Source organism: Dasypus novemcinctus, chromosome Y (genome assembly GCF_030445035.2).
Source record: "Dasypus novemcinctus isolate mDasNov1 chromosome Y, mDasNov1.1.hap2, whole genome shotgun sequence".
Classification (NCBI taxonomy): domain Eukaryota; kingdom Metazoa; phylum Chordata; class Mammalia; order Cingulata; family Dasypodidae; genus Dasypus; species Dasypus novemcinctus.
The window spans coordinates 2,364,427-2,385,216 of record NC_092216.1 but is presented as its reverse complement, the minus strand read 5'-3'; the positions used below and the strand labels follow the sequence as shown (position 1 = coordinate 2,385,216).

Genomic DNA, 20,790 nt, shown 5'->3' with positions numbered 1-20,790 from the left:
ACTTGATGGGGCTACTAGCATAACATCACGAGCAAAACATGTGCTTGAGACAAGCGCTTCCTGGAAACTGCCTTCCCAGAGGTTCTTGCAGGCACGTGGAGAAGCCTGCTCCGGTGTGAACTAGGTACCGCTTCCAAGTTCAAAATTAGTCGAATCGCCCAGGCCCGCCAACTCTTTTAGAATATTATTCAGCTGTGCTGTGGTAAAGTAGCCACATGGAACAGTATGACAGGAAACAGCACAAAAGATTACCCTCTGCCCCCTCCACCCCAAGATGGCTCCCTTGTCTGTCTGCTCGTTGTCTTCTCGCTATGTCTGCTCATTGTCCCCACTCGTCTTCTTTAAGAGGCACTGGAAACCGACCATGGGACCTCCCGTGTGGGAGGCGGGTACCCAACCGCTCGAGCCACATCTGCTCCCTGCTCTTTGTGTCTGCTTGTTTGTCAGCTCATTGCATTAGCTTGTTGCATCAGCTCATTGCATCTGCTTATCTTTAGGAGGTACTGGGAATCAGAAACCAAACCCAGGACCTCCCGTGTGGGAGGTGGGTGCCCAACCACTTGAGCCACATCTGCTCCCTGCTTGTTGTGTCTGTTTGTTGTGTCAGCTCATTGCATCTGCTCATTTTTAGGAGGCACCGGGAATCAGGAACCATCCCAGGGCCTCCCATCTGGGAGGTGGTTGTCCAACTGCTTGAGCCACATCCACTCCCTACATTACCTTTTGAAAATGATATTTTTGTTAGTTGCAGTTCTAAGGGCCCTGTGCAGAACTTTGTTGTCACATTAATATAAACTGTCTTGTTCACGTATGCAAATTAAAATAGGTATTGCAAGGTTTTACTGATGAAGAAAATGATGAATTATAAGTGGAAAGTGATTTATCTTACTTAGATTTAGAAAGTTGAGAAAGCCACAAAGGGAGAAATTAAAGTCAAGCCCATTTTTCTCATGTCTTTTTTCCTGCAAACTATTTAGGCCATTATCTCTTAAAGTATTTCTTCTCTGTCTCTCTTCTGGGATTCCAATTCCATGACCGTTTGGCACCACTGACAACACGGGGAAGTTCTACCTTTTCACTGTTTTTATTTCTCTTTGTATTTCAGATTGAATAATTTCTATTGACCTTCCTTCAAGTCTTCTGTTTTCTATGTTGAGTTGCCAACGAGCCCTTGCTTGAATCCTTTCTTTTCGATCACACGTCTTTTATTTTTAATTGTAGTGGTTCCATTGGATGCTGTCTTACATTTTCCACCTTTTTGCTGAAACCCCCGTCTCTGTGTCCTTTATCTGCACTTCCCACTAGATCAGCTCATTGTGTGATCGAGGTTTTCGATGATGGTATCTTGCAAGACTTTTTTTTTTTTGGAGTGATGAGACATATTTATTAAAAAATTCAAAAATGAAAGTTGCATAAATTCAGATATCGAACAAGATAACATTAAACTATGAGATAATACATTGGTCCATTTTTCATTAATGATAAAAATGAATCAGTCAAATGTATATGCAATTATGAAGAAGAGATTCAAAATAAGTCTAATATGCATTATGAAAAAATACCAAAGGATAAATTTACAAGACATACACAGAATTTCAATGTTATGTATCTAAATAAGCAAATAATTATTGCAGTTCTAACACGGTTCCTTTTCACTCACAAAATTAATTTAAAAAATTAGAAAGATAAAACTATCTTTAATCCTATTGTGAACTGGTATCACATAGTCTTATAAAACATGCACTTTATACCCATACATTTATTTTGCTATGTCTTAAATGACCACAAATTATAACATTTAATTGGGAAATATACCTCAAAAAAAGCAATGATATACTTGGATGTATTGTTTCAATTTCTGAATATTGATCAGGAGAAAAATTCCATAGGAAGTGGGAATGCTAATCTTAAATACACATATGCGTATATAAATTTGTGCATCTACATCTGCAATATTTATACACATGTGTGATATTTTGGTTGTGGACATGATCAAGAGCAAATACGTCGTGGAAACCGGTGTGGGAAGTCCTGCTCCAGTCTGTTATGCTGCAACTTTTCATCGTACCTCTTAGCCTCGTGTGGTGCAGCGGTGCTCAGAGATGTATTCACCAAGTGCAATGAATGTCTCGTGATGATGGAGGAGGTTGTTGTTATGGGGGGAGGAGTGGGGGGAGGGAGTGGGGAGCATATGGGGACCTCATATTTTTTGAATGTAACATTAAAAAAATAAAGACAAAAAAAAGTTCAAGAAGTACAACATGTAAAAGAAAAAAGCTATTGGGAATACTTAGGAACTTTTCTCGCGGGTTTTGTGGTTTGTTTTTATTTCAACACTCGCAGCCGTACATCGTTTCAAGGAAAGACGTGCTTGTACAGGTGAGCTGACATTACACCGTGCTTGGGGCACTTTCAGCATACGTTGCTTGCATTTTAAGGAGGGACAGGTGAATTCGAGAGGTGGCGGGCAAAGTCGTATTCCACACTTGTGAGGCCCACGGCAAGTATCTCTCTTCCTTTTCCAACTCTGGGTCCCCAAGGGCTTTTACATATACAGGGAAGGACAAATCGGATCCCTTTTAACTCTCCTTCTGGCAGAGCCATTCTGGAATGTTTTAGACCCCACCTCAGGACCTTAAATGGACAAGAAAGGGAATGGAGCTTTCTTGAATCCAGAGCATCTTCTGAAGACCCTAGCAAACCCTGTGAAACCTAACAAAGGAGGGCTGCAGTTTCTTTTTGTGGAGCGGAGCCTGAGGCATGAAAGATGTGTGGAATTGCCTGAAGGCTCCACTTCTGTGTTTCTGGTCTTTTCTTTCCTCCCTGCTGGTGGGAAACTGAAGCAAGGGAGGCTTCCTGCCTCGTCCGAGGAGATGGGAGGGACGCAGCCTCGGTGTCTGGGCTTTTTGGGGTAGAATTCTTCCTTCCCTGTGTTGGCAAGAACGCCCGGCTGCGTGGCGGTGAGTGCCGACGGAAGGGAAGACTGTGTTGTCTCCCTGTCGCTGGAGAATTTTCTAACAGGTGCGCCAGCAGTCGGGTTTCACCTGGCCCCTGGCTGGGCGGTGAAAATCTTGCCGTGTGCTCGGGCCTTCACGGCTCCTCGCCATTCCCTGGGACCCCCAGGAGGGCGCCTGGTGGTGGGAATGGGCAGTGGTCCTTGAGGCTTCATTGCAAGGAGGAATCTCAGACCTTGAGCCGTTCCCTACCGAGGGACAGATGACGCCACGAGTCGCCTTGGATTCCCGTCGGCCAAGGAGTATTTCCAGGGTCGATCCCCTAGAAATGATTCGCTGAATCAGAGGACAAATGCCTGTGTCATTGACTAGTCATTCCCCAGTTGCCTTCCCAGTACCATTTTGCATTCCCCACCTGCGGAATCTCAGACCGCCTGATTCCCACAGTTTCACTGTGCAAGTGGGATGGCAGGCTCTGGAACGTTTTGGTCCATGTGATAGTTGAGAAATGAGATATCTCAGTAGGCTTTTAATTAATTAGCGTTTCTGTTGTTAGGTGTAAAGTCGAGGCGGCGTTTTTAAGGGCCTTTGGATATCTTTGTTCTGTCAACTCTGATTTCTGTCCTTTTGAAAAATAGGGTGTTTCCATTTTTTTCTTGAATTTTAAGGACTCTTTACATATTAGGATAACAAGCTCTTTATCTGAAGTGTAAGCGGCACATTTTCATCCAGTTCATAATTTATTTTGGACGTTGCTTACTGTTTTTTAACTGTGTAATATTTCAGTATTCAAATTTACATGTCTACTCTTGCTGTCTTTTATAAAAAAAGGATTTATTTATTTATTTATTTATTTATCTATTTATTTATTTATTATTTGTTTCTCTCCCCTTCCCCACCCTCCCCCCCGGTTGTCTGTTCTCTGTGCCCATTTGCTGCGTCGTCTTCTTTGTCCGCTTCTGTTGTTGTCAGCGGCACGTGAATCTGTGTTTCTTTTTGTTGCGTCATCTTGTTGTTGTGTCAGCTCTCCGTGTGGGCGGCACCATTCCTGGGCAGCCTGAACTTTCTTTCGTGCTGGGCGGCTCTCCCTACGGGGCACACTCCTTGCGTGTGGGGCTCCCCTATGCAAGGGACACCCCTGCGTGGCAGGGCACTCCTTGCGCACATCAGCACTGCACATGGGCCAGCTCCACACGGGTTAAGGAGGCCCGGGGTTTGAACCGTGGACCTCCCATGTGGTAGGCGGATACTCTATCCATTGAACCAAATCTGCTTCCCTCTTACTGTCTTTTGACTTAAAATTGGAGAGGTTTTTCCTAGTCAGTAGTTAATAAATTGATGCATGCTTTCTTCTCCTACTTCCATTGTTTATTTTGATGTGCACGGTGAGTCACGGGCTCAGTTTTACCTTTGTCCAAATGCTTGTTATTAAGATGTCCATCCTTGCCACCTTTATCATAGGCTAAATTTCCACATATAATTGGCTCTATTTCTGGAACTTCTTTTGCATTAGGCCACATCCATTTATGCCTTGATAACTCCCATCCCTTCTCGAGGCTTACTAAAATGTTTTAGTATCCATTAGGGCTCATCTGTCCTTAATCCTTCTATTTTTCAGAGATTTCCTGTTTCTTGTTGCTTGTGTTGTTTCTATATGAACTTTGGAATTAATCTGTCCAGTTTCAGGAAAAATTCCAATTTTTTCTGGATTTGCATCAAATTTATATATCCCTCTGGATACCTTGCTGTGAGGGTGAAAGAGACATTGAGGTGGGATTGGGTGTGCAAGAGATTTATGGGCAGAAACATGTGAAGGAAAGAAGAGGAGGGAGCCGGGGTGGGCGGGGAGGTTTTCAGATCACAGGTGGTCCTGACACCTGTGGAATGAGGGAAGGAAGGAGACTTGGTGGGAAAGCTCAGACGGTATCGCTGGAGCAGTCCCTGTTAGTCTGACTCTGGGGCCCCGATATGCTCTGTCCATGGCTGGAAAAACAAGGTCTGAGCAGAAGAGTTGCTGGAGGGCTGCAGGTGAAATCTGGGGAGACCTCATGGGCCCACCCAGTAGAAGATCCAAGCAGGATTCCCCAGCTGCCACGGCAGTGGTCCACCATCTTAACCAAGACGATGGAAGTCTCTCTGTCTGCCCAAGGCTCGTTTGTGTTTTTAAGCCTTCCTGGGAAGGTTTTGCACATTTGCAAAAGTAAAATTTCATTTTAGCATTGTTGTTGCTTTCCTGTTTTCTGAAAAAGACCTTCTATTCCTTTATATTTTTAAAGCTGCTACTGATATTTTTTTATCCTGCTACCTTGGGGGATTCTCTGTGGTTTTATTTTAATGTTGGTTTTCTTGGGTTTTCCAGTGTGCTGTCCTGCCAATTCTTGTGCCTCTCATAGTTTTTTCTTGTCTGATTGCATTGGCTAATACTCTGATACATTGTTAAATTATATTGTTAACATTGTTACAATGTTAAATGTATCAAACAGGCTGGGTAGATCCTTGTTTGTTTCTGACTTCAGCCAAATGCTTTGAATGGGAAGCATTGAATTGGAAGTTAACAGACTGAGGTAGTGAGGTTTATATTTTTATTTTTATTTATATTCAGCCCTGTGTCCTTACAATTCAAATCTATATAACTATATATAAATCAAATATGTGTAAAACATGAGTTCAGATACATATATAAAATATGGTATAGAAATATAGATAGCATCTGAGCTGTATATACTTTTTAATTTATTAAGATTTTTTAAACAAAATTAGGAATGGAAATAAAATTGGGCCAAAGTTTTTCTTTTCTACACCTTCACAAATGATCATAGCATGTTTTTCCCTTAGAACTTTTAATGTTAAATTAAAATAATGATGGTGCCTGGTCTAAGAAGTGGGCATAAAGTCACCTGTATCAGTATTTAATAGGGCTGGCAAATAAAAGTGTGTTTCTCATGAGGTTATATGAGGTCTGTCCAGGTATCTATCTATCTTCCTACCTTTATATTTCATACATTTGTAATGGGAAAATGCATCTTCTTTCCTAGTTACTATGTGACTTCTAAAAATTACCCATAATATACCTTAAAGAAGAATACTTCAGCTAATTTCCAAAATGAAAAGTAGCCAGAGTATATTTTATTATTACAGTGCATTACAAATAAAATTTAATAGTTTTTGATGGGAATGTAAAAGTGGTGCAGCTGTGGAGGAAAGTAGTATGCTAGTTCCTCAAAAAGTTAAATATGGAATTACCACATGACCCAGCCATCCTACTTCTAGGTACTTCCCCTACGAAAGTGAAAACGTGGTGTCAGATACTTTGTTACTCTACTGTTTATAGCAGCATTATTCACAAGAGTCAAAAGAAACAATGCAGTTCTGCCTTTTCACTATTGATCGGTCCAGGTGTGTGTCAAGAAATGAATGGTAAACAAAATGTAGCATCTACACACAATGGAATATTGTTCAGCCAAAAGAGAAATAAGGCCTGAGACCTGCTGCCATGTGGAAGAACTTTGAAAACGTTATATTGAGTGAAATAAGCAAGCCACATAAGGGCAAATATTGTATGATATCACTTATCAGAGATGAATAGACATAGCAAATTTTCAGGGGTAAAAAATAGATTAGCGGTTCTTGTGAGAAGGGGGACTATTTATTTAGGAAAAACGTTTTTTAATGAAAAAAAGAAAAAGTTTACACAACTGATAAAGTCGAGAGGATACCTGCCTCTCTCAAATGATAATTTTCTAGGAGAGTATATATATATAAAATAATGTTTAGAAGTTCAAACAAATGTTCCCCTAAAAAGTCTTGTACCAAAAAGAACTCAAAATGACAATATGAACTTCTTGAAAGTAACCAGACTGTGAATTCAACATATGAATGCATTTATAATGAGAGTAAATCTGTACTCAGAAGCGAATTAATATTTGCTGGAAAAAGCTAATAATTGTAAAAACAACAGCTAGTAAAATTAGGCCATGGCTCTACAATGATTTGAAAAAATATGGGAATACTTTAAAAAATAAATAGAAAATGGTAGTAAAGGTTACGATTTAGGGACAGAAGGCAATTATGCCAATAACTGTACATTTTATGAAAGAATGAAAATATAAGTTTTCAAATTTCATGCACTCAGTATAGACTCAGTTTAGTCCCTCATAAAGGCCTACCTGTATTCCATCACAGAGTCTGGAAAATTCTGAGCAATGGAGCAAAACATCTAACAGAAATAAAAGTGGTATTGTTGGAAACGAGGAGGCAGTAAGGTCATAGGAGTTTTACATAGACCTGGAAAATCCAAAGACACCAAAAATAATATATTCATACAATATAGTTCAGTAAAATGGGCAGATATATGATAAATGCACAAGGTAATTGCTTTCCCTGATGAGAAGCAGTTAGGAAAACGAGTCTATTTACAACTACAGAACGGCCAACTTAAACAGGTAGCCCTGCAGGAATAAAACAAAAACGCTTCGCTGAAAAAAGATGATTTGAGTGGATACTATGCTTTTCTTTAGGAATCTCATCTTCACAATCATTTTTCTCAAAGTTTTAGTGTCTTATAGTCCTCCGAATGTTTTGGTTTTATTATTATTTTTTGAGGCACTGGGTATAGAATTGGGATCTCGTTTATGTGCAGCAGGTGCTAAACCACTGAGCTACACCCTCTCCGCTGAGGATATTTTTGAGCCCAGGAAAATTATTTCTAAAGAATTCCTGGAAGAATAAACAGGCAATAATGCCCAAGACTTACTTTTTTTGAAAAAGAAGAGGTGTGAGGGACACTTGTTATATTGGATAGCAATATCCATAAGAGAGAGGAAAAAAGTTGAAGTTGATGAGCTGAGAGGTAGATCCGTAGAATGCACTAGCCAGGAGAAAATATAAATTTAGAAATCCCAAGACTGCCAAGGACTTCGTAAGCTCATGAAACAATTGGGCGATACCACAGCAAAGAAAAATGTTGACTCGTTTGGCAACGGAATCATGTTAGGATTTGCCAAAAAGCAGCCTGAAAATCAAAGAACAAATGTAAATCTAGCATCGAGGGCATACCAACTGTGTGCACAGATCACAATTGTCCAGAACAAGGGGGCAGCAAGACCCTAAATATATATTCATATATATGTAATAATATATAATATATATAAATATATACTATTATATATATAATACAATATATAATAATATATAATATAAAGATATAATAATTCTCAGAAAACGATTTAATTGACTGCCCACTCCCCCAATTGGCTCTTCACTCTTTCTCAATGAGATAGTGGAAATTACGTTTTGCAGTATTTTTTAATCATATTTTTTATTGTCTTTATTTTTAAAGATACATAGATCACACAAAAGATTACATTCAAAAAATATAAGAGGTTCCCACATACCCCACACCCTGTATCCCCCACTTCTCTCACATCAACAACCTCTTTCATCATTGAAGGGCATTCATTGCCTTTGGTGAACACATTTTGGAGCATTGCTGCCCCACATGGATAATGGTTTACATTGTAGTTTACACTCTCCCCCAGTCCATTCAGTGGGTTATGGCAGCATATACAATGTCCAGCATCTGTCCCTGCAATGTCATAGTTTCTAAGACCCAGCCCTGAGAAGTCACATCTCCCCATCTCCCAATCCCTTTATTTTTTTTGGTGGGGCTGGGGGTCTCATTTGCAGCCCTCCCTGTATTTTGATACCCTGACCCCAACCACTTCTCCTGGCTAAGCTAAACCCTACCCCAGCCCCACCGCCCTTCCCCACACTTGGGTGGGAAACTTCTGCTCGCCCCACTTGCCTGTCCCTGCCTCTGGGACACGCGGCTTCTCCACGCTTCCCTCTGTCCTGAACTTGGGTCCTTCACCGCACTTATCAGGACCCCGTGCAGGTCCCCTTCTCTCAGAGACAAGCTGGAGCCCCCAGGGGACCCCACTCTGCTCCCTTTCATCCACTCTCCCCCTCCTGCCTGTGGGACTCGACTTGCCTGCTCGTTCTGGAACCCTCCGGCTTGCTGCCGTATTTGCGCTGACCCCCGTGGCTCCGCTCAGATGCCATCTTCTCCGGAACTCGTTCTCTCACACCCGTCACGGATACAGCCCTTGGCCTCCCCTTCTCCTCCCGTGCGTTTCCCTTGTCCCACCCACCATCGCCAGGCTCGCTCCTCCCCGCCTCGAGTGGACGGCAGCTCGTCCAGTACGGCATAAGGGACTCGACTTGTGTTGTCCACGTTCCTGTTAGCAGGTGCCGGGCACAGAGCGGGGGCCCCGCAGCGGTACGATGAATGAATGAATGAATGAAAGAGTGGAGAGGAAATACATATTCAAGGCGGCGGACTTGGCCCAGTGGTTAGGGCGTCCGTCTACCACATGGGAGGTCCGCGGTTCAAACCCCGGGCCTCCTTGGCCCGTGTGGAGCTGGCCCATGCGCAGCGCTGATGCGCGCAAGGAGTGCCCTGCCATGCAGGGGTGTCCCCCACGTAGGGGAGCCCCAGGCGCGAGGAGTGTGCCCTGTAAGAAGAGCCGCCCAGCGCGAAAGAAAGTGCAGCCTGCCCAGGAATGGTGCTGCACACACGGAGAGTTGACACAGCAAGATGATGCAACAAAAAGAAACACAGATTCCCGTGCCGCTGACAACAACAGAAGCAGACAAAGAACACGCAGCAAATAGACACAGAGAACAGACAACGGGGTGGGAAGGGGAGAGAAATAAATAAATAAATCTTAAAAAAAAAAAAGAAATACATCTTCCAGATGACAGGTGGATAGATGTCAATCGTTAATTCAAGTAAGGTGCTTTCCGCCCCTATGAAATCAGCAACATGAAAGGTCCTGTGGCTTTCTCCTTGTCTCCAGCCTCTTGCCTCTGCTTAAAAGTTTATCCACTTTTCAGACCGTCCTAAAAATCTGCCGGGTGGCATATTTCAGAGCCTGCCGATTTGGGTGACGGTCCTTGACCAAGTCACTCAGGTCAACTCACCTGGTTCTATTCGTGCGTCTTGAATCCGTAGAAGTTGGAGAGGGAGGAAAATATGAACATTGAAACGCAGCTTCCTATTTGGCACTATGCCTGTCCCAGCGTGAGGTATAATTTTTATAAAAATGGACTGTGCATGTTATACCTGACTTTGCTTTTCTTTTTTTTTTCCCTCTTGTAGTTTTCCCGCCACAACCAGAGCGAGTTGCTATAGTGACCGGTGGGACCGATGGAATCGGCTATGCGACGGTGAAGTATCTTGCAAGACTGGGCATGCACGTCGTCATAGGTGATGCTTTTTACAGTTCATTCTATTTCATGACTAACGGCGAATACTCCGGCGTTCGTGGATCATTGCTTTACCTATGCGTAAAATACATGAAATAGCCGAGCGGATAAAAGACGTATACGTAAAATACATAAAATAGCCAAGCGGATAAAACCTGTAAGGATTAATATTTTAAAAAACGGCAAAAGAGAGGAAATTGCCATAATGTTTGGGGCTGGAATAGATGTTCTGGTTTAATAGGGATCCAATATTTTTTCTATGTGGCTCACTGACAGGAAATGAGTCTGAACGAATTGTTGGAATATTTGCTTCCTTTGCAGCTCCGAGCTCTCTTTGTTTGATTTCTGCTCTTATTTCCCATTGGACAGTCACTTGGATTGCTTACCTTCAACCCCAGCTCATCCTTGACTAGGAAGGAATGCCCTTTAGTGGGAAAAGTGGGGCCAACTCAAAGAACCCACTTTACTGCGGTCATTAGCTGTTACTAGTATTCCCAGTCAGTGGTTAGAAGGGGCTGAAATTTAAATGATGTCTGGATATTAGCTATGAAAAATAAAAACACTTAGTGTTTATTATTTCCCCTGTTGACATCATCTGAATTGAAATAATATTCTTTATACGGTGTCAGTTTTGATAAAAATTGTACTGTAAGTCGGGGTTTTAGGAATTGAGGGTTTGCTTTCACTTCAGACTTTCTAAAGTTCCTTTTTTTCTTCCATCTCTTCTCCCTTTTATTCCCTCTTCCCTCTTTCCCCTTCCATCATTTCTCGAAGGACTGCTACATATCAGGCTCCCTGCCAGGACTGGGGATTTAAAAACAAATGCACTTTGGAGGAGCTCAGGCCGGGACTTAGATTTTGCCTTTTTGAGCCTTGGACCTTTGGGCGCTACTGACACCTAAATGTGCAAACTAAAATGCCTAATTCTATATACCGATAATACGGAAATGTGGGTATCAAAATATAAAAGCAATATCAGGTTTGCCACGTCCACATGTGCATTTAAATCTTACATAATAACTAACTAGCTTTTCTGATGACTCTGACAGCTGCTGTAAGTTTAGAGCGATGATGAGCATAAACTTTATTCCGAGCCATCTTTTTTTTTTTTTTTGACATACCGGGGCGTGGGATTGAACCCAGGAACTCGTGTACAGGAAGCCGGTGCTCAACCACTGAGCCACATCGGCTCCCCTGAGCTGCTTTTGTTCTGTTTGTTCGCTTGTTGTTTGTTTTTGTTTTGGGGATCTGCCGGTAACTGAACCTGGGATCTCCCATATGGGAGGCGGGTGCTCAACTACTTGAGCGAGTCCACACTCACCCCACCCCCCACCCCGAGTCATCTTTAACAGCCAAACCCAGATACTAAATACCCGTGGTTTCTCTCGGTGCCCAAGTCCCAGCTCCTGCCTATGATGCTGTGACTTGTCTACCCTCGTGACGGAAGGAAATGCTGGATGTCTGTCCCGTAGAAATGTCTGTTCTTCCCTGTCCAGGGTAACAGACCCCTGAATTCCACGCTGTACCCTCAGGAGTCCAAAATCCCCTTGTGGAACTCCAGGTCCACCCATTCCTAGCTTGTTTTTCTCCTTGGACGGTTGCACCCCCAAGCCCCTCTGCCATTGACCAAAGAAGATTCAAGCTCATAGGTTTGAATTTTTTTCTGCTGCAAAACATGATGGAAACACACAACTTTCCTATTCTGTGGCTCTTTGTTTTAAATAATGCCGTTGCTTCTAACTGCTTCGTAATCCACCTTTCTCTCATGGCTGACCTTGTCTGAGAATGACGTCTTTCGTCCAGCTTTGGGTTGTTCGGCTCGCTGCAGGGCCCTTCTTCCCCATCAAAGGAATGTTTTCCTTCCCAGAATGTGTCTCACCCCCTGCGAGCATGTTTTCTGTCATCCATTCTTAACAGATGGGGAAATGTTAAACGTTTTGACAACTCCTTGAAGTAATCATCTCCGTCAACATCCGTAATTCCTCCATGGAGGAAAAGGGGTGGCGAAGGTGGGCCCATGTCTTTCTAAAGCTTCATTTTTGTCTTCAGCATCCTTGTGATCTGGTTTCTCTCTCAGATCTGAGCAAATCAGACACAGGATGTGGGCTCTCAGAGGAGCACCAAGATTTAGCGGGGAGACTGTGAGAGGTTCCAACCTAGATTTGGACTTCTTCCGGTAGGTAGGTCTGTGCTGGGTCATTAAAGACGTGGCAGGCTTTCCACAGCTCTCCATGGCCTTCACTTTTTCTGACATTTGGGAAAAAACGATGTCATCTCATGCAGGGAGAGCAATAGGTCTTCTCTGAGGGCTGGTGGCACCTATCCAGGGGTGGCAAGATGCTGGTGGGACAGGGCAGGGCAGGACCCTCCAGGCTAAGCAAATGAGGCTCCAGTTGGGCTGGGTCATTTGAAGGTCTAATTGATCTGGGTGGGGAAGGGTCAGCTTGGGCTGGCTCATGGTAAGGTCTAGTTGATCTGGGTGATGATGAGGTCTAGTTGGACTGGGTGATGATGAGGTCTGGTTTTGTTGGGTGATGATGATGTCTACTTGATCTGGGTATCAATGAGGTCTAGTTGTGTTGGGTGATGATTATGTCTAGTTGTGCTGGGTGATGATGAGGTCTAGTTGTGTTGGATGACAATTAGGTCTGGTTGGACTGGGTGATGAAGAAGTCTAGTTGTGTTGGGTGGTGATGAGGTTCAGTTGATGAGGACTAATTGTGCTGGATGATGATGGGGTTTAGTTGTGTTGGGTGACAGGAAGTGTAATTGGGCTGGGTGATGATGATGTCTAGTTGATCTGGGTGATGATTATGTCTAGTTGTGCTGGGTGATGATGAGGTCTAGTTGTGTTGGTGATGATGAGCTCTAGTTGGACTGGGTGATGATGAGGTCTAGTTGTGTTGGTGATGATGAGCTCTAGTTGGACTGGGTGATGATGAGGTCTAGATGTGTTGGTGATGATGAGGTCTAGTTGGACTGGGTGATGATGAGGTCTAGGTGTGTTGGGTGATGATGAGGTCCAGTTGATGAGGACTAACTGTGCTGGGTGATGAAGAGGTTTAGTTGTGTTGGGTGACAGGAAGTGTAGCTGGACTGGGTGATGATGATGTCTAGTTGAGCTGGGTGATGATGAGGTCTAGTTGGACTGGGTGATGATGAGGTCCAGTTGATGAGGACTAATTGTGCTAGGTGATGATGAGGTCTAATTGTGTTGGGTGATGATGATGTCCAGTTGGGCTGGGTGATGATGAGGTCTAGTTTTGTTGGGTGACGATGAGGTCCATTTGATGAGGTCTAGTTGATCTGGGTGATGATGAGGTCTAGTTGGGTTGGGTGACATGAGGTCTAGTTGGGCTGGGGTATGAGGAGGTCTAATTGGACTGGGTGATGATGCGGTCTAGTTGTGCAGGGTGATGATGAGGTCTAGTTGTGTTGGGTGATGAGGTGGTCTAGTTGAGCTGGGTGATGATGAAGTCTAGTTGTGTTGGGTGATGAGGTGGTCTAGTTGAGCTGGGTGATGATGAGGTCTAGTTGTGTTGGGTGATGATGAGGTCTAGTTGTGCAGGGTGATGATGAAGTCTAGTTGTGTTGGGTGATGATGAGACCTGTTGCTGTGGCTCATGATGAGGTCTGGTTGAACTGGGTGACGATGTGGTCTCTTTGAAATGGGTGATGAGCTCTGCTTGCACTGAGTTGGGATGAGATCTATTTGAGTGAGGTGGATTTCCTCCAGGCAGAATTCAATAGAATCATGCAGTTAAGCCTGAGCAACCCAGGCAGGCAATGAGTGGAGTCTTGGCAGGCATTTCCTGATTTAGATGATGTTTGCACATCACCATCAGCAGGACATTTTGGCACCAAATGTGTCTCCTGCCCTTTAGATAAACAGAAAGCAAACACTACATCGTCCCTCTGCTTTTTCTTCATTCCAGCAGATCTTCTGTCTCTGTTTAACTTTTACTTGGAGTTAAATTTGTGACCTTCTCAGTTAATTCACTTGACAATGGTATCTTTCCTCCTTACTGTGACATTGAGAGGATAATTAGGTAGTTTCTGAGAGAGGCAATCTTTCATTTTGTATGACAGCTTGATTCAGCATTGCTTAATGGGTAATTATGGTTGGATATTTAATACATTTTTATATTAAATACAAAGTAAGTTATAGGTATATCCAACATCTAGTTTCTTATTCTTGAAGCTATTAAAATTTAAAGAATAATCAATTATATGCTAAAGATTTGAGGTTAAAACCTAGGTTCAACGTAACCTGATTAATATTGGCTATAACTGTATAAATTAGTCAATTTCCTGTCTTTTAACAATATTTTAGTTCTTATTGTTTCAAAACGTTATTTTTGGAGGGTTCATTCTTTCTTCACAATTCTTAATGAACTGTCATCTAAGGTTTAGAACCTGAATTGGAAACTCCTTCTGTTATGGGCCAGACAGGAAGCAAAGAATAATGTAAAAGCTGTTCTTTTTTGTCAGTTCAGGCTAAAGAAAATGCATCTGAAATTCATAGGTTGAATCAGCTAAATTTGGTTGGTTGGTTAGTTGTTTGGTCTGTCTATCATCTATTTATCTATCTATCTATCTATCTATCTATCTATCTATCTATCATCTCTCATCTACCTATTTATCTATCTCATCTATCTACTATTTAATCTACCTACCTACATCTATCTATCTATCATCTATCTATCTATCTATCTGTCTGTCTATCTATCTATCTATCTATCTATCTATCTATCTATCTATCTATCTATCTATCATCTATCTTCATCTATCCATCCACACATATGTATATCTCTGGAAAGCCCTTCCTCCTTCCCGGTGCTCTTGACTTGCTCTGCTTACCCCTTTCCTTCATGGAAACATTGACCTGCACGTTCTCTTCGTTCCACTCCATCTTGCCATGCCTTCATAGCAAGAGGGCTGGTGCTAGCAGGTGGTCCAATAGCGTAGTGCTTTCAATCATTAAAAAGCGTGTGGAATTTTCAAAATAAGCACGTCAGCGTACATGGCCCCAGCGTAAAATCATCTTGACTATAAAGCTCCGTTTATTTTTGTCTTGGATGCCTGGAATTGAGATTTTTAGAAATATAAAACAGCTTTCAGACTCTCCCTTGCACATCCCAACCCCCTATCCCCTACCCCAATGCAGGAAAACTCAGCGCAAAAATCTAACAGCCGTATAATGTCCTGTTTCTTCAAAGACGCTGGAGACGTGGATTATGCTCCTGAAGCGTGTACCTCTGAACTTCTTCAAGGAAATGACCACTTACATATTCCTTTCAGTCTGCCCCAAAGGAGGTGCGTTGCAATATTTTTCCTAGATGTGTCCAACTGGAGCCAATGACATTTCCAAATTCATACGGTTCACCCACTTTCCTCTCTTACATTCTTTTCACTTAGATTTTTTTTTGAAAGAGCGTTCTGAAAATTAATCTGGGAGCACCGCGATGATGCAGAATAAATAACGCAGGATAAAACGGTGCGGGGTAAAAGCAGGCTGAGTTGCTTGTGAGTGAGAAGACGTAATTTGAATGAACTCTAGTCGGACAACATTTGGAATTGCCTTCGAGCGGGATGGGGTGGTGACTTCGGTGCACTGAAACCTTGGGTAGTTCTACCCTGGACGGCATGCCAGCCCGCGCGGGTCCTGGGTGGGAGGGTGAAGTGGCACTGTCCCTCATGGTCTCCTCGTCGCCAGCTGGTATCCTCTTGCATGCTCTGGAAGCATCTGGAGATGACACCCAAGCCTGAGCTTCTAGGTCTCTCAAGGCTGTTACCCCATAACTTTCACCAGCAGGGAGTTTTCGGCTTGGCTTACGCTGGAGAGAGCCCAGTGTGCAGCTTTGTGCCCAGGTGTTAGTTCATGAGCCGTAGGGCATTTCCCTGAGCTTCATTCCCCTAAAAACCAGGCACGCCCAAACACGAAGTCTCTCTGGTCAAATCCATTCGCAAAAACGACGACTGCTGTCGCCGCCTGTGCCCATTCAGCTCTGGAGACTTTGAAGAAACCCAATGAGCTTTATCGAAACCGATTCGGAGTTAGCGTTCCTGGAATCACTCTGGGAGGTTTTATACGAAGCCCTTGATGATGGAAGTGAACACAACACTGCCACATCCTGCGACAATTTTTAGCATGGTCTGTCCATTAATGGAGGGGCATGCCTAGACTAAAAGTCATTTTGTTAGAAATTTCTCTTTCTTTTTTTTTTTCTTTTTCTTTTTTATTAATTCACTTTTTAAAAAATATTACATTCAAAAAATATGAGGTCCCATTCAACCCCCCCGCCCCCACGCCCCCACTCCCCCCACAGCAACCCTCTCTCCCATCATCATGACACATCCATTGCACCTGGTAAGTACATCTCTGGGCATCGCTGTACCCCATAGTCAATGGTCCACATCATAGCCCACACTCTCCCACGTTCCATCCAGTGGGCCCTGGGGGGATCTACAATGTCCCCTAGTTGTCCGTGAAGCACCACCCAGGACAACTCCAAGTCCCAAAAACGCCTCCCCATCTCATCTCTTCCTCCCATTCCCCGCACCCAGCAGCCACCATGGCTACCCTTCCCACACCAATGCCACCTTTTCTCTGTGGACATTGGATTGGTTGTGTCCGTTGCACATCTATGTCAAGTGGGGGCTTAGATTCCACATGGATGCTGGATGCAATCCTCCTGCTTTTAGCTGTAGGCACTCTAGGCTCCATGGTGTGGTGGTTGACCTTCTTCAACTCCATGTTAGCTGAGTGGGGTAAGTCCAGTAAATCAGAGTGTAAGAAATTTCTCTTTCTCTTCCGATGCTTTAGTGAACGTTTTTTGCGTGGGTGCTTGGCTTTCCTGTCTTGATCGTACCACAGGTGCTTCTTGCGCCTGTGATCGTTTGAATGCAGAATGTCAGATCACTTCATGCTTTTTGTCGGTTCACGCTAAGGAAAATGCATCTTACGTCGTTGGGTCAAAATAGCTAGAATGGGCCTGACACATGCTGGAAGAAAGCCTCAAGAGGATTGTACAAAAAAATCATGAAAACATTTTTTGGGGGTGTTTCATAGTTTCTCCATGACCTTCCTGGTAATTTTACTTTTCCTTTCAGCTGGAAATAATGATGCCAAAGCCCAGGAGGTTCTAAGGAAAATAAAGGAAGAGACCTTGAACGACAAAGGTAGGGCTTGGTGGTCGAATGGCACGGTGCCCCAGAAGCGTTGGTTTGAGTCAGTGTTCGCGGATGAACTTCAGAATCGTGGGGTGAGATGAGGGAGGGTGGATGGGGGATGGACGGTGGACCCCGAGATGCAGGGGTCTGTGGGGGCGACGCCTCTGCTCTTGGGAATTTCCGATGAGATGAAAATGGCATTGGGTTTTCCAAGATGGCGCCACTTAGCTGAGGCATCTATGAGGAAAGAAAGTCTGGGGTTCCACAGTCCTTGTGAAATCAGTGTTTTGCAAGAGGCAGAACTCAGTTTCCTTCCTGGATGAACCCCAGAACCCAGCAACAGCGGGTCTAAACCCGGGGATGCCGTGCTGCCCATGGCGCCACCGAAACCTAGTATTGGGAAGCTCGTGGGGTAACGATAAACCCAACGGGAATGTGCATCACCTTGAGATTTTCAGGTGGGTCCTGCAGCCAGCGCCGTAGAACTCCCTCTGCGAATCTCCTCTTAAACGTGCACCCAGTCCCACTAATGCTTTCCCTGACCCCAGATGCTCTGACGCTCCCTGAGCAGTGCTTGGCTCTGCCATTTCGAGGAAGGAAATGCACGTTCTGGCTCTTGGACCCAGTTGGATCCAAGAGGCTGTTTCGAGAGCATTCCAGAAGCAGGGTATACTGGTCAGCCAATGGGTGCTGATGCAAATTACCAGAACTCTGCTGGCTTCTATAAAGGTTACTTATTTGGGGTAGGAGCTTACAGTTACCGGGCCGTAAAGGATAAGTTACTTCCCTCGCCAAGTCTATTTTCATGTGTTGAAGCAAGATGGCGGGCGATGTCTGTGAGGGTTCAGCCTTCCTCTTCCTCGTAAGGCTGCATGGTCCAGCTTCTTCCAAGATCAGTTGTAGGCTGGGCTAAGGCTCGTCTCTCTCCCAGGGCTCGTTTCTCCCTGGGCTCAGCTCCTCTGCTCTCTCCACAAGGCCAGCTGTTGACTCTCAGTCGAATGACTCCTCTCTCTTCCCAGGACCTCTGCCGTGTCTATGGAGCCTTCTCTCCTTCCTCATGCATCTGCTTCTCTGTGTTTTTACTTCCCGGGGCTCCAGCCTCAAAACCCCAACTCTTCTCTGCCGTGCCGTTTTCTCACATCGTTTTCACCCACCAAGGGGGCGGTGACTCAACGTCCCACTGACATGGCCCAATCAAAGTCTTAATTGTGATGGAATCTAGCAAAAGTGAAGCCCCTGAAGTTAATCCAATCTCATATGCCCAGAGGAACAGACCAGTTCTCAAATGTAATCCGATACCAATTTTGGAATTCAAGGATAATGCCAAATGGCCATCCACGGTGTCGTTTTCTTGGATTCCTTTTAAGTAGGTGCGAGAGGGAATCAAGGCATGAGAGCTGAGTGCTCTCAGCAATCACCCTGAGCTTCTCCACTGGGCCAGCCCACGTGGCCCTCCGTGTTCTCAGCCCTTGCGGCATCCTGGGCTGTTGGGAGTCTGAGCTCCTTGGACCCCCCCATGCTGCCGGATCCCTCTCCTTTGGGAATGAACTAGGGGCTCTCCTCAGCCCCCCCCACCCCGAGCCCTTGTGCAGGACCAGGCTGTCCCTGCTAACTGGGCAAGCTTGTAATTCCCTTTATGCCCACCCCCTTAGCCATTGGGACTTCCAGTCAACCCCTGCCCCCACCTCATTTGCAGAGGGTTAAGGGGTAGGTCTCTGGTTTGCCAATGCCAGGATCCCTGACCACAATCCCAGCATCCCCCGGGGAGCAGGTTTGAAATGCAAGTTCTCAGGTCCTGCCCACACCCGACCTCAGAACCTTTTGGGGGCGTGCAGTCCCCCACTGCACCTGCTGAGTTAGCAAGCCCCCTGTCCAAAGATTCCCACGCCTGCTCCCATGCATTCAACCTGATTTTCCTGGGACCACACGAGAAGCCATCAGACACTGAGGCACAGCACGTTTCTCTCTCATGGAATTTACAGAAACACCCAGGTGAATTAAAATCCTCAAAAAGTAATGTCAGCATCTGTCCTTCTGGGATTCTGCTGAGTCGTGCATAAGTGCAACCCTTCTGATGACCTCCCATCTCTTTTTTGAAGACCCTTAGCCATATAAATTCATTTGTCTTTACCATTTCCCCCTTTTATTCAAGGCATTTTTCTAGTTGCATCACCAGTTAGTGATTGGTAGTAATCCCTCGGTGCCAGGGAGGCTCATCCCTGGGAGTCATGTCCCATGGTGGGGGGAAGGTAATGCATTTACATGCTGCGTTTGGCATAGAGAGTGTATATCCTGCCAAAACCCACTGAATGGACTGGGAGAGAGTGTAAACTGCAATGTAAACCACAATCCATGTGGTGCAGCAGTGCTCCAAGATGTATTCTCCAAATGAATGAATGTGCCACAGTGATGAAAGAGGTTGTCGATGTAGGAGGAGTGGGGGTGGGGGGGAGTGGGGTATATGGGAACCTGTTATATATATATATTTTAAAGATTATTTATTTTTCTCCCCTTCCTTGTGTCTATTTGCTGCGTATTCTTCTTTTGTCCGCTTCTGTTGTCAGCGGCACAGGAATCTGTGTCTCTTTTTGTTGTGTCATTTTGCTGCATCAGCTCTCCGTGTGTGCGGCTCTGGGCAGGCTGCACTTTTTCTTTTGTTCTGGGCGGCTTTCCTTAAACGGGGCGCACTCCTTGTGCGTGGGGCTCCCCTACACTGGGGACACTCCTGCGTGGCAGGGCACTCCTTGCACACATCAGCACTGTGCATGGGCCAGCTCCACACGGGTCAAGGAGGCCCGGGATTTGAACTGTGGACCTCCCATGTGGTAGGCGGACGCCCTAACCACGGGACCAAGTCTGCCACCTATATTTTTAAATGTAACATTTTTTTGTCATCTATGTATCTTTAAAAAAATACAATTAAAAAACTGATGGGGGTGTGTGTGAGGGGAGTGGGGTCTATGGGAACCTCTTATGTTTTTTAATATAATGTTTTGTACGATCTATTAACTTTTTTAAAAGCTAATTACAAAATTAAATTAAATAAAAACAAAACTTTAATTAAGCATGAAAAAATAAAATAAAATAATACAATAAAAAGTACATAAAGGAGGAGAAGGAGGTCATTTTTTTTTTCTTCAAAGTTCACCATAGACTTTTATAAGCCCTGGAGGAGTCAACAATGGGCTACGCTGTCCCTAAATTCTAAATGGGAGCAGACTGGAAACGTGCTGCCCTCCCCTCCCTTAAGTGGTGAAAGGAGCCCGCTTCTCCGTGCCACTCTCGTGCAGCTGGCATCATCTGGAGTTTCTTCGTGGCCACTTTCCCAACGTCCTCTTGCCAGTGGTACCATGAACCCCTGTATCAGAAAGAGGGCCTCACGGCTTGAGGAATGCCC

General features: G+C 44.4%; 1 protein-coding gene across 7 annotated transcripts in view; it reads left to right on the top strand.

Annotated features, from left to right (window-relative positions):
* The window catches only part of LOC139436115 (polyprenol dehydrogenase-like), a 268,412-nt gene that overhangs the window by 9,819 nt on the left and 237,803 nt on the right, over positions 1-20,790 (top strand). For 6 of the 7 annotated variants that reach the window (XM_071213456.1, XM_071213457.1, XM_071213453.1 and 3 more), the window contains exons 1-3: positions 10,132-10,221; positions 15,440-15,536; positions 17,334-17,402. In XM_071213456.1, the coding sequence (XP_071069557.1) occupies positions 15,458-15,536; positions 17,334-17,402 (148 nt within the window). In that variant the 5' untranslated portion in view covers positions 10,132-10,221; positions 15,440-15,457. Of the gene's footprint in view, positions 1-10,113; positions 10,222-15,439; positions 15,537-17,333; positions 17,403-20,790 lie in introns of those variants that run through there. The other variant, XM_071213458.1, reaches the window with a different exon arrangement.